The following is a 12,708-nucleotide window of genomic DNA, read 5'->3' as shown; positions in this document are numbered from 1 at the left end:
ACTTTTCTCGCTCAGATTCCCCGGCTGTGTACATTTTCTTTCGAGTTACGTTAGCTTTCTAGCTGTATGTTTATACATCTACGTGCAGCATATGGTTATTTAGTTATTTATTCATTTTGCGTGTTGGAGGTTCTGGTCGCGTTCAGTGGCAGATAGTCACGGCTCCCGCTCAGATTTCCTGGCTGTATGCATTTTCTTTAGCTTTCTGACAGCGTAATTATATAATTTCTTAGTGATTATATATTGCATTATAGCTCTATTTTCTGGGTGCTGGAGGTTCTGACGGTATTGAGTGACGGACTGTCACAGCTCCCGCTCAGATTTCCCAGCGTCACCCTTTTTCTGTGTGTGTCATGGCCTGTACTTCGTGTGAAGCTCAACTGCATGTTGAGGATGGCCATGATTTGTGCCCCAAGTGTCTGGGTGTGGGTCACCTGAGGGAGGCTCTCTCAGACCCTTGCATTAACTGCAGCATTTTGCCTCTAGCAGTAAGAGAGGAAAGGTTGCAGCAGGTGGAGAGTCTCCTGTTTGGGGATGATCTTCCACTCTCTGGGCACACGCAGAAGAGTGCTGTCTCCCGCAGTAAGCGGCATGGGAAGCGAAGAGGAGGGGCACAGGAGGATGGTAGCCCCCTAAGTAAAAAGGCAAAAGAGAAGGCTCCTTCTCGCCGTGAAATGGAAGCGCTTAGAGCTGAAATTGACCAGCTCAGAGCACTGGTACAAGCTCCACCATCCCCGCCAGCTCCTCAGCTGAGGGCTTGGAATTCAGGTGAGGATGATGAGGACGCCATGTCAACAAGGGCCTCAAACTCCCAGTTTCAGTGCGGACAGGAATCCATGTTCAGCCCCAGGGAGGACCTTTTCTCTGAACAGTTCCAGGGGGGAGATCCAGTAAGTGTGGAGGCCAGGGATGGCTCAGAGAGCTCTCAAAGGAGCTCCCTTAGTGCTGAGCCAGGGGAGGGAGCCTGCTCTTTGCGAGCAACATTACGTGCAGCCCTGGCCAAGATTGGACTGGATGACACACCAGCAGCTCAGAGCCTCGTCAGCAACCCGTTTTTTCGGCGGACACCCACTGCCCCACCCTTTGAGGTCCCCCCCTCGCCAGCATTTCTGGAGGAGTTAAGGCGCTGCTGGGCTGATCCAAGAGCTTCTGCCCACCACGGCAGGGACTCTCGGACCCTGGCCTCCATGCGCAATGCCGGAGAACATGGTTTAGACCATATGCCCCCTGTGGACCAGTGCATCGCCTCTCTGGTTCTTTCTCCAGATGAGGCGCTTAAGGATAAGGCTCGCTGTCCAAGGCCACAGTGTAGGGTTACAGACAGCCTTCTCACAAAGGCTTATGAGACTGCAGCCCGAGTGGCCCGTATGGGGAATTCCCTCTCAGTGCTTCTTCTGGCCCAGTCCCAGATGTTGCAGCCAGAGCATAATGGAAGGGAGCTTGGAGATGTCAATGATGCGGCACTCCAAGCATTTGGTTTGATGACAAGGGAACTGGGCCGTCTGATGTCTACTCTCGTTGTCACACGACGTCAGGTTTGGCTGGCTCAGGCGCCGATGTCGGATGACTGCCGACAGGCTCTACGGAAGCTCCCAGTTGTGCCTGGCCAGTTGTTTGGGCCAGAGGCGGAGAAGGCGCTGGAGCGTCGAAAGCAGTCCAGCCAGGCATCAGAAGCCTGGGGCCGTCAAGGTAGGGGGGGCATGGGCCCTCCAACTCAACGCCCCAAAAAGCGAGGGGCCCGGGACCCTCGCCGTGCTCAAATTATTCACCCACCACTACAGCGGTGGCAGCACGATAGCCAGCTGACCGGGGGTAGTTGGCGTCAGCCCAGAGTGGATCGCCTTCCCCAACGCAGGTCTCAGCAGGCACAGGCACATAACCAGCGCCCCCCCAAGCCCCCAAATAACCCTCAGGGCTCACGCTGAGGGCTCGGGGCCGGTGGCGGGCAGGTTTTCACAGCAGCACCTGGAATACTGGGCAGCCCATTCCCAGGACGAGTGGGTTTTGAGGACTATCACTCAGGGTTACAGGTTGCAGTTCCGCCACCGGCCCCCTCCACCTTCAGGGGTCGTGGTGACTTCGGTCACAGATCCCGTAAAAGCACAATGTTTGTCACAGGAGATAGCCACCCTCCTAGACAAGAAGGCTATCACCCCAGTTCATCCATTTACACAAGACGATGGGTTTTACTCAACATATTTTCTGGTTCCCAAGAAAGACGGCTCACTTCGGCCTGTCCTCGACCTGAGGAGGCTGAACAAATATCTGAAGGTCCTTTCGTTCCACATGCTTCGCACGGTCGATGTCCTCCAGGTCATCTCCCCAGGGGAGTGGTTCACCTCAGTAGACTTAAAAGACGCCTACTTTCATGTCCCCATTCACCCAGACCACAGAAAATACCTACGCTTCGCCTTTCAAGGCCAAGCATACCAATTTGTTGTCCTTCCATTTGGTCTGTCGCTGGCCCCCCGCATCTTCACAAGATGTGCAAAGGCAGCCTTAGTGCTGCTGAGCCTGGCCGGGATAAAAATTCTCCCCTACCTCGACGACTGGCTCATCTGCGCTCCCACGTCTGGGGAGGCAGAGCGGGTAACATTAAGGGTTCTAACCCACATCCAGGCCCTCGGTATGTCAGTGAACTGGGAAAAAAGCTCACTGACTCCAGTTCAACAAACCTCTTTCATCGGCTTGTCCCTGGACTCGGTGTCTATGAAGGCACGCCCAACAATGGAGCGTGTGGAAAGGATCCAGACTTTGCTGAGGTCGTTCAGCCTTGGGGCTCGTCTCACTGCCAACATGTGGCTCAGGCTGCTGGGGATGCTGACGGCTGCCTCAGCCATCACACCTCTGGGGCTGCTGCATCTGCGCCCCCTGCAGAGATGGTACAACAGCCTCCACCTGGACCCTCGACTGCACAGGTGGGTCAAGATCAAGGTCACCAGAGGGTGTCTCACGCATCTGCACCGGTGGCGGGAGAGCACTTTTCTTCTTCACGGGGTTCCTCTTGGCTTGGTTCCTGCAAGGCGGGAGGTTGTAACAACAGATGCCTCACCCCACGGATGGGGGGCAGTATGGCAGAAGAGAACAGTCCAGGGGGTCTGGGGCCCTCGGTGGAAAGGGCAACACATCAATATGTTGGAACTCCGCACTGTCTACTTGGCGCTCAAGCACTTCTTACCCTCTCTCAGAGGCAAGCATGTGCTTGTCCGAACAGACAGTACTTCGGCTGTGTTTCATGTGAATCATCAGGGGGGAACCAGGTCACTGGGGTCTCTGAGAGAGGCCCAGAGGCTGTTGAAGTGGGCCCATTCTCGACTTGCATCCCTAAGGGCAATTCATGTTCCAGGCAGATACAATTCAGTGGCGGATTACCTCTCACGCAAGACCCTGCCCCCCGGGGAGTGGAGGTTGCACCCTCAGGTGATAAAGCTGATCTGGGACCAGTACGGAGAGGCACAGGTGGACCTGTTTGCTTCAGAGAGCACAACACATTGCCCCCTATGGTTCTCCTGGGCAGAAGCCAGTGCTCCACTGGGAATGGACGCCCTCGCCAATGCTTGGCCGAGGGGGCTTCTGTATGCATTTCCGCCGATCCCCTTGATAATGCCAGTCCTCCACAGGGTGAAGTTGAATGGCCACAGGGTCCTCCTGGTAGCACCCAGATGGCCATCAAGGATTTGGTTTCCCATACTCCTCAGTATGTTAGAGGGAGTCCCCTGGCAGCTCCCAGTGAGGACCGACCTCCTGTCACAGATGGATGGCAGGGTGTGGCATCCATCCCCGGGCCTACTTCAGCTATGGGTGTGGCCACTGAGGGGGGGCGGCCACTAGTTGACCTAGAACCTTCAATTTGGGAGACTCTGCATAATGCAAGGGCTCCTTCAACAAGGTTAGTATACAGGAGCTGTTGGTCTGCATTTTCTTCTTGGTGCAGAGACAGAGGGCTGGATCCTGTATCATGCTCAGTACAAGATGTTCTTCGCTACTTGCAGCATTGTTTTGAGGCTGGCCGCGCAGCTTCAACTTTGAAAGTTCATGTGGCAGCAATATCCTTACATCATGGCCCTGCTGATGGCAGGCCAGTGGGATCACATTATTTGGTGTCACAGTTTCTCCGTGGAGCTCGGAGGCTGCGCCCCCCTAGAATTAAACTTACAGCCCCGTGGGACCTTCCTCTAGTCCTACGGGCTTTGAGCCAGGCACCCTTTGAGACTATGGCAGGGGCAGCCCTGAAGTATTTGTCATTTAAGACAGCCTTTCTCTTGGCAATTACAAGTGCCAAGCGGGTAGGCGAGCTCCACGCCCTCTCCATTTCTCCCACATGCCTTCGGTGGAAGGCAGACTACTCGGGTGTGACACTGTTACCAAATGTTTCTTTTTTGCCAAAAGTCTTGTCCCATGATTATGTTAATCAAGCTTTAGAATTAGAGGCCTACTGTCCTCCTCCATTTAGATCAGAGCTGGAGAAGGTGGCCAATTTATTGTGTCCCATCCGGGCACTGCGCTTGTACATTGAGGCTACACAGAGCTTCAGACTCTCAGAGCAGCTGTTTGTCTGCTTCAGTGGCCGAAATAAGGGGCGTGCGTTGTCTAAGCAGCGGCTGTCCCACTGGGTTGTTGAGGCCATTAAGCAGGCTTATGTGGCTTCAGGTTTGTCTGCTCCTTCAGATGTTATCTGCCACTCCACCAGGGGCGTGGCTACATCTTGGGCGGCGATGGAGGGGGTGTCTCTTTCAGAGATCTGTAAAGCGGCATCCTGGAAGGCGCCTTGTACATTTTCAAGGTTCTATCGCATTAATGTGGCTGCAGAGTCCACGCTGGCATCAGCCATACTTCCATTGGCATCTACATCTAGTCAGTAGGTGGGTCTGGTTCCTCGTGACATTGCTGGCATACTTCATCCACTTTGTTTACTGCCACTGGCAGTCAGGAAGGAATGAAACAGAACGGAAGTTACAGGGGTAACTATGGTTCTGTGAATTCCTGGATGACTGCCAGTCATTCAGGTCACTCGGAACTTTTCATTGCGAGAAGATTCTGAGAGACCGGAAGTAGGCTACCATGTGGTATTTATAGAGGTGTGGTCAGGTAGCCTACATGTCACTCACGTGACTTTGTTTACATTAGATCTCGACCTGCACGGAGTGCGAGAAGACACATTCACTTTGTTTACTGCCACTGGCAGTCATCCAGGAATTCACAGAACCATAGTTACCCCTGTAACTTCCGTTTTCTCATCTTTTGCTTTTGCAGAGGAATCATTCTGACATATCAGGAGCACCTTGGGGTGACATACATCATTCTGAATGAGGATCCCTCTCCTAGAATGCTGATCCACAACAGGTGTCCAATACCGCTGCTCCTAAAAGAAAATGTGAAAGGTAATGTTCAACCTGCCCTCTCAGTTTACGTCATATGTTATGTTTTATTTATTTTTCCTTTTTTTCTTCCTAGAAACTCCAAGGACTGAGGTGTACTGCTGTCCTCTGCCAGCAAACAGCTCCCTGCAGCATGAGCTCTACCATCATTCCTCCAGCTTCCCTGAGTGCAGGCAGAAAGAGACGCTGCCCACCCTGCAGCTGAAAGCTAGCTTAGACCACAGCTCCACGGACTGGACCAGCCCTGTAGATATAAACAGCCCAGGCACACAGGTAACAGCAAGCAAACACTGATCAGGCTGATCAGGCAGAAACCTTGGGGGCGGGGCCTGCAGGCTTGATTTTTTTTCTGATTGGTCAAGCACCCACAGTGTTTTTCACAAACAGCTGATATTGACTTGGTTTAATATTTTCTAAACAAACTTCTCCATTGAGCCTAATAGTGTTGTACTTAATGATAAACCACAGCATTTGAGGAGGACGCATCTTGCTGAAAGTCTTCCATCACTCTGTGCAACTCCAACACTTAAAGCATTTTCTGATTTGTGAAAAATTAAGAATGTATTAGTGTTCAATTGGAAAAACTCTGGTCAATGATAAATATTTTAAAAAGTGCTATAAGATAATCTATAAAAGGTAAATTTGGTTCAGCTGCCTTCACGTTCTAAACAGCAAAGTAGAATAGAATAGAATAGAATAGAATAGAATAGAATAGAACAGAATAGAATAGAATAGAATGGGAAGAAAATACTTTATTTAGCCCCTAGGGGAAATTCAGGAGTCACAGTAGCAATATAAGAAAACAAAAAGTGTATAGAAAGTGACAAAGTTCCATAAGAGAATATATGATGACAGCTTGTCCATCATTCTGTCTGCTCACAGCAGGTGAAGCTCTTCCAATGTGGCGTTGGTGTCTGGTGTTAGCTCCGTTAGCCATATCAGTGAATAGCATGATGCTACTCTGCCGTCTGGTATTCCCTCTGTTGCTGGGTCAACACGGCTAGCTCTTCCATCTTATTTGAGATAGATCTTACGTTCCCAATAAGGATGGATGGAAGGACAGGTCGACGTCGTCCAGTGGTCTGCTGGTTAAAGCTGTTTTGGGCTCTCTGTGAACTGCCTGGACCTTGACAGCTTTCGTACCAGCACTTGTCTTCTTTCAGTGGGTGAATAAATCTATCTGCAGTGAAATAAAACCCAATCAAAACCAGCACAGGCTGAATATCATCCATGCTAACAGGCTAACTGCTGTGCTACACATAAAAATTGTGGCTTTTCTTCTCTGCCAAGTGTTGTCTTCGCTGACTGACCTGTTGTCCTACTGCCCTCTGCTGGTCCGGTGGTGTTTTGCATTTACCTCTTTTTTCTTCTCCACACATCACTGGGCTGAATTAAAAAAATCTGCCCGGGTCTGTTATGGACATTCAGTGTATGTTCATTCCAAAATCTATTGTTGTGGATCCGTTAAAATGCCCATGTAAAGTTACGCAGGGTCACAGTTTCCTCACACTTTACAACACAGGAAAGTATCTATCACAGCTTCAAGTGAGCTTCATCTTATAAAAGGAAATAATTTTTTAAATATAACTTAAAAAGGATAAATTCATAAAAGATTTCATAATCATGTATAAAATAAAGTATATATATATATTAGTTTCAGGTTATCTTTGGCTCAGGTTTTTGCCCTCTCTGTCTGTGGGTGTGTGTTCATGCCCAGAGGGGGTCAGGTAGCTAACCAGCGTGTGTGTTAGTTTTCCTCAGCCTAATAAAAGCTGTTAAGGACCGGTGTGTGTAATGTTTGGTGTTGTGTCTAGCCAGGTGCAGGTTGAGGTTGAGGCTGGGTTTCTCCTGTTACTGTGAAGTCAGAGTCTGACCTCTGTGGTAGGGGTGAAAGGTCAAAGGTCAGACTTGTTATGACTGCTGAGTGAAGCCTTCAGCAGGGGTCTGCTTCCTTTCGTCACGTGAGGGACCTGATCGTTTGAACCCTAGTGGTGTAGGTCGTCCATATGGATGCTCTGACACACACACACACACACACACACACAGACACACACACACAGGCACAGGAGAAGTGTCAGGGGCACCACGCTCAGCTATGAGTTTTTGGGGTTAAGTTACCTCCTCAAAGTTTATTCAAGGTGGGAAGAGGTGTGTGCACCGTCCTCCAGCTACACAGAGTATCAGTGTGTCGTATGTAACTCTGCTGTTTGTTTGTTTTTGTGGCTCAGGTGGTGTTCCTGCCAGGCTTTGGCTGCCTCTACATCGATGTGGAGTATGACAGAGGAACCTTGGTTCTCTCTTTGGCACCAGAGGGCAGCGTGGATGCTGTAATAAACCAGCACAGCAGGTACATACTCACAGACACCAGGTTTATAGATGTTTGTTAATGCTCCCTTTGTGTTGAATCATCAGACATTACTTTAACTTCTGATGTTATAAGCTTGAAGTTTCTGCTTTTGTGCCTTTTGTTTGTGTTCTTTAAGGTAACAGGTATTGAAATGAACAACAGTATATTGTATAATAACTTGTGATTTTGTTTTAGGTCTTCAAATGTGTCCTTCAGCGTCCTCCTGACTGAAGCCAGTGTGGTGTTAAGTGACTCCATCACCAGCTCCTCTGGCTCAGTGGAGCTCCTGAGACTCACACTGACCAAGCTGCTCCTCAGCCTGGCTCCAGCGCCCGCCCTCCTGCTCTCACATGCAGACAACCCAGATACGTGCTCATCGATTATCAGCAGCTTTAGGACTGACGGGTCCCTAATTGACGTCTACTGCTCCAGTCTGCAAGTGGACAACCAGCTGTATAATCGGGCCAGTTTCCACTTCCCAGTGTTGCTGTGCCAGGATCAGAGAGGGGCAGCTGAGCCTGCAGGGCCATGGAGCACTGACGAGAACCCGACCAGGTCTCCTGAAGCCCTGGAAGAGTTTAAAAACTCCTGTTTCCTGCAGCTGAGGGTCGCCCTGGCTGGAGACAGATGCACCGTGGAGGAGGTTTGATAAAATCTTCTGATTTTTATAGAACACAGTAAGCAAACAGTGCACCAGAGAATGTAAATATGGCAAAATGTGGTATTGTGCAAGTTGAAGACACGTGGCAGCAGTCGTCACACAAAAGCATCCTACAGTACGGTACGGTGCGGTACAGTGCGGTACGGTACGGTACGGTACGGTACGGTACGGTACGGTACGGTACGGTACAGTACGGTACGGTACGGTACGATTAGGTTAGGTTAGGTTAGCTTAGTTTAGAGCACAGTAAGCAAACAGTGCACCAGAGGATGTAAATGTGGCAAAATGTGGCAAAGTGCAAGATGAAAACACGTGGCAGCAGTCTTAACACGACAGCATGCTGCAGTATGGTACGGAACAGTAGGGTACAATTAGGTTAGGTTAGCTTAGGTTAGGTTTTTCCTGCACCTTGCCTTCCCAGAAGATGGAACTTGTGCAAAAGGTGGGAGTCACTGTTTCAAACTGAGGTAGCTATCCTCTGTACCTGTCCGGTGCAAAGGGATGCTGGATAAGGCTTATTGACACACCACTCAGCTGACTAGACGATTTTACTTTTGGGTTTTCTCTCTTAAAGATGTGTCACCAAACCATGACACCAAAGAAAAGGTCAAGACAGACTTAATAAAAGTCTGATAAAACAAGGTCATGATGGTTCAGTCAATATGAAATAGTTTTATTAAACAATGCAAGCACTGCTGATCCTTTTTGCACACTGCTTCACAATTAGCCTCAAAGTTCAGATTACTGTCAATGACTGTCCCAAGGTATTTATATGACTGCACATAGTCAAAAGTCTGACTGATTACAGTTTTCCTCCTGAAATCTATGTTTAGTTGGAGGTGCAACTCCTCACACCTCTCAACAAACTGGTCTATGACGGTCTGGTCTGGAGCAGACTCACAATCACAGAAGTTTCTGTGTATTTATTATTTTTATCACTTAAAAGCCACCTGGGTAAAATGTGGGGCTGGATTGTTTTAAAAGCAGAGGAAGAGTCCACCAGAATCAGAATCAGAATCAGAATACTTTATTGATCCCTCAAGGGGGAAATTTCATTTCAGTTACATCCCTTTCAAGACATATAAGAAAACAAACATGGGGAAATACAGAAATGAGATGAAACCTTGGAGCTGCCAGTTACCCAGCACCCCTTTGCAATAGATAAGAAATGACAACATTGGGAGAGGAGAGGGGGAGAAAAAGGTCAGTTTCAGGCTATGTCCCAGAGGGGGCGTAGTTTGAACCACATGATAACAGACAAATAAGAGTCTGGCTTGAGTCCCATTATCTAATATAGGGGTACTACATTAAATTTGTTTTAGCCATTTTCACTTGATTCTTCATTCTCCAACACAAAGTAAGATCCTTCAAAGGCTGCATGTGTCAAAAAACACTGGAGCAGAAAAAACTGTCACATGATAAAAAAGCTGTTATCCTCAAAGGCAGTGTTTGAGTCCTTTTAGAAAATTTAATTTAATTTAATTTAATTTAATTTAATTTAATTTAATTTAATTTAATTTATTATAAAGGGACCATGTACAATATTTAACATAAATGCCACTATTTGATGCATTGTACCAGAGTTAGCTTGCAGCTAATTTAAACCTGCAGTCACATATACACCAAACTCGCACACACAGTGTTGTGGTTCAAGTTAAAAGCAGTTCAGTTAAATCAGTGGTTTCAGTCTTGAGTGACTTTTAGTTGATTTTTCAGTTTGGTTTGAAACTGTTCAGGGAATCACAGTTCCTGATGTCATCTGGTAAAGTGTTGCACTAAGTTGTGGCTTTCACAGAAAAAGCTGACTTCCTAAAGGCAGTACGATGAAAGGGTGCATAGCAGTCTCTAAACGAAGATATCCTTGTGGATTTAATGGAGTCCACTGACTGGAAGTTTACAAACTGACACAGTGGAGGCGGGACCAAACCATTTTCAATCTCATACACAAGACATAAATTTGAAAACAACCTAAAGTTCTCAAAACTCAAAAGATGATGTTCCTCCAGTATCATACAGTGGTGTTACTGCATTGATTTTTTGTCCAGTGTTTTTAAGGTTTGTTTATACAGAGACTTCAGTGGTTTAAGGAAAGACAACTTCTTATATAAAGTTTGCCAAATTGTATTTGATGATTTTTATTATTTTCTAACATGTTTCTTTATGTTAAGGTTAAAACCTTTGACACTCCTCACTGTCTCCCTCTTTATTATTTAGATAAATAAGAGTCAATAAATAAAGAAATAGAATTCTTGAAAAACATCCAGTTATCAGCATTCTTACATCAGCTCTGTATGTTTCTCTCTGAAGGTCACCCTCCAGCTTCAACCTGCCAGAGTCTACCTTGAAGATACTTTTGTATACTACCTTAAAACCCTGTTCAACACCTACATCCCGGACAGCACTGTGAAATCAGCCTCAGTAAAGACGAGTAGAGGGCCTGGCTCAGCCCCCGTCCTCCCTGAACAGGTGAATTTCTCAAACCCTGATGGTTTTATTGAGTTACTTATGTTTAGCCAAAGTGAAGCCACTTTCCTTTTCTCAGATTCACCAGAATGACACTTTTATAAAACTTTTTTATTGTTGCAGAATGACCAAACAATTTCATACATTTGGACTGTCAAGGCCCAAAAATGCTCTTTTTATATTAAATACAAACAGAGATGTGTGTAATATGTCACACTTTGGCACATACTGGTTTCCAATATTTATTCTCCATCATCTCATCTATCATTATGTGGTTTCTCAGTTCATTTGAGGCCTGTGCTAAGAATCACAAGATTTCACTGTCACTGAACCGTCACAATGTTTCCAGGTGCTTCAGTCAGTGCACGCCATGGTCCACCCTGTGAGGCTGCAGAGGCTAACCATCCAGCCCGTCAACCTGCTGGTCAGCATCCATGCTTCACTGAAGCTCTACATCGCCTCAGACCACACGCCTCTCTCCTTCTCCCTGTTCGAGAGGGGTCCGCTCTGTACCACAGCCAGACAACTGGTACACGCCCTGGCTATGCACTATGCTGCTGGAGCCCTGTTCAGAGCTGGTACGTACATAGTGAATGGTAGTAATAACACTTTTTTTGTTTGTTTGTTTTTACAGCAAATACATACAAATGGGGCAGAAAAGATAAATGGTTCATAATGCAGGATAAGAAATATTTGGTTTAAAAAACGTTGTTTCAGGTCAAAATAGTCTAAATGAAAAACAGTCCTGATCAAATCCAGATCCTGATCCTGACATAAAAACATCCTGACATTTTTTCTCCATATCGCCCCCTAAATGGAGAACATGTTCCTTGGTCAGAAGCAGAGTTTGCTGATGTTAATGCAGCTCGTAACACTGCAGAAAACTGACCACTGATCATTTGATATCAAACACACCTGTGGGACAGGTGAGCTTTGAACTCATCATTTTGTAATAATGGAATAAGGATGATTGAGCACACTAAAGATCTTTGGACACTGAGTCTGTTTTTGATCCCATGTTATGTCAATCACTAGCGCCGAAACTTTCGTCAGTAATTTTTGCAAGAACGGGTCTGGTTTCTGTGTTTTTTACACTTCCACCCAGCTTGTTTCCAGGGTAGTTAAACTATTCTGAGATGCCGTAGGCTACTTGCAACATCACATTTTCACATTTTCCGCCACATTTTCTGTAATTTCAGACAATGTTGAGATGATGAATGAAGACGTGTGTGTGTAAATGTAGCTCTCTGTAGGTCTGTGCTGCTTGATGATTGCATTTTTTCTTACGATAAATTTTGAACAGGATGAACAGGATTCAGTGTGCCAGCTGTTTTTAGCATTTCTTTTTTTTTTTTTCGGATTAAGGATCTAAAAGACACATCCAAAAATAAAGGACCCAGTGTGCAAAGGGTCTTTTGAAACTGATTTTTACGATTACTAATTATATCAGTCATAGCATCGTAGCATATCTTTATACCTTTATGCAAATGTAGCTACTACCTTTTGAATTCTTGGTTTCATAACACGTAATAACGCAATAGTTATATCCAGCTAGAACTTATTCAGTATATCATATGAAGTTTTCCAAAAGTTTGATTTTAATCCAAAGATTAGCTTCTGTCTTGTGAAACAAGTATGTTCAGGTAATAATATCAGTGACTCCCCTGGGAGATTTCAAAGTTCTTCGAATGGGGGAAGTGTCCTTTAAGGTTCAGGCTGTTTATTAGTTGGTCCCTGAATAAAAAGACACACTTGTTCATAGTACAGGAGTTAAATCTGTAGAATAGGTTTTAAATCATTCGTTCATGGGGTATTTTGTGAAATAAAGGTTTAAGAAATGTAGATTAGAACAGAATAGA

At 46.5% G+C, this 12,708-nt stretch overlaps 1 protein-coding gene across 3 annotated transcripts in view; it reads left to right on the top strand.

The window, feature by feature from the left end:
- Nucleotides 1-12,708, top strand: part of vps13b (vacuolar protein sorting 13 homolog B) — a 411,975-nt gene that overhangs the window by 384,529 nt on the left and 14,738 nt on the right. For all 3 annotated transcript variants that reach the window (XM_074682783.1, XM_074682782.1, XM_074682784.1), the window contains 6 exons: nt 5,254-5,381; nt 5,455-5,651; nt 7,607-7,725; nt 7,921-8,368; nt 10,694-10,852; nt 11,199-11,427. In XM_074682783.1, the coding sequence (XP_074538884.1) occupies nt 5,254-5,381; nt 5,455-5,651; nt 7,607-7,725; nt 7,921-8,368; nt 10,694-10,852; nt 11,199-11,427 (1,280 nt within the window). The remainder of the gene's footprint in view (nt 1-5,253; nt 5,382-5,454; nt 5,652-7,606; nt 7,726-7,920; nt 8,369-10,693; nt 10,853-11,198; nt 11,428-12,708) is intronic.

Source organism: Halichoeres trimaculatus, unplaced genomic scaffold (assembly GCF_033239565.1).
Source record: "Halichoeres trimaculatus isolate MK-OKI-2021-1 unplaced genomic scaffold, fHalTri1.1 fHalTri1_scaffold_12, whole genome shotgun sequence".
Lineage (NCBI taxonomy): Eukaryota > Metazoa > Chordata > Actinopteri > Labriformes > Labridae > Halichoeres > Halichoeres trimaculatus.
The sequence above is the reverse complement of the archived record's forward strand: the minus strand, read 5'-3'. Positions and strand labels throughout refer to the sequence as shown.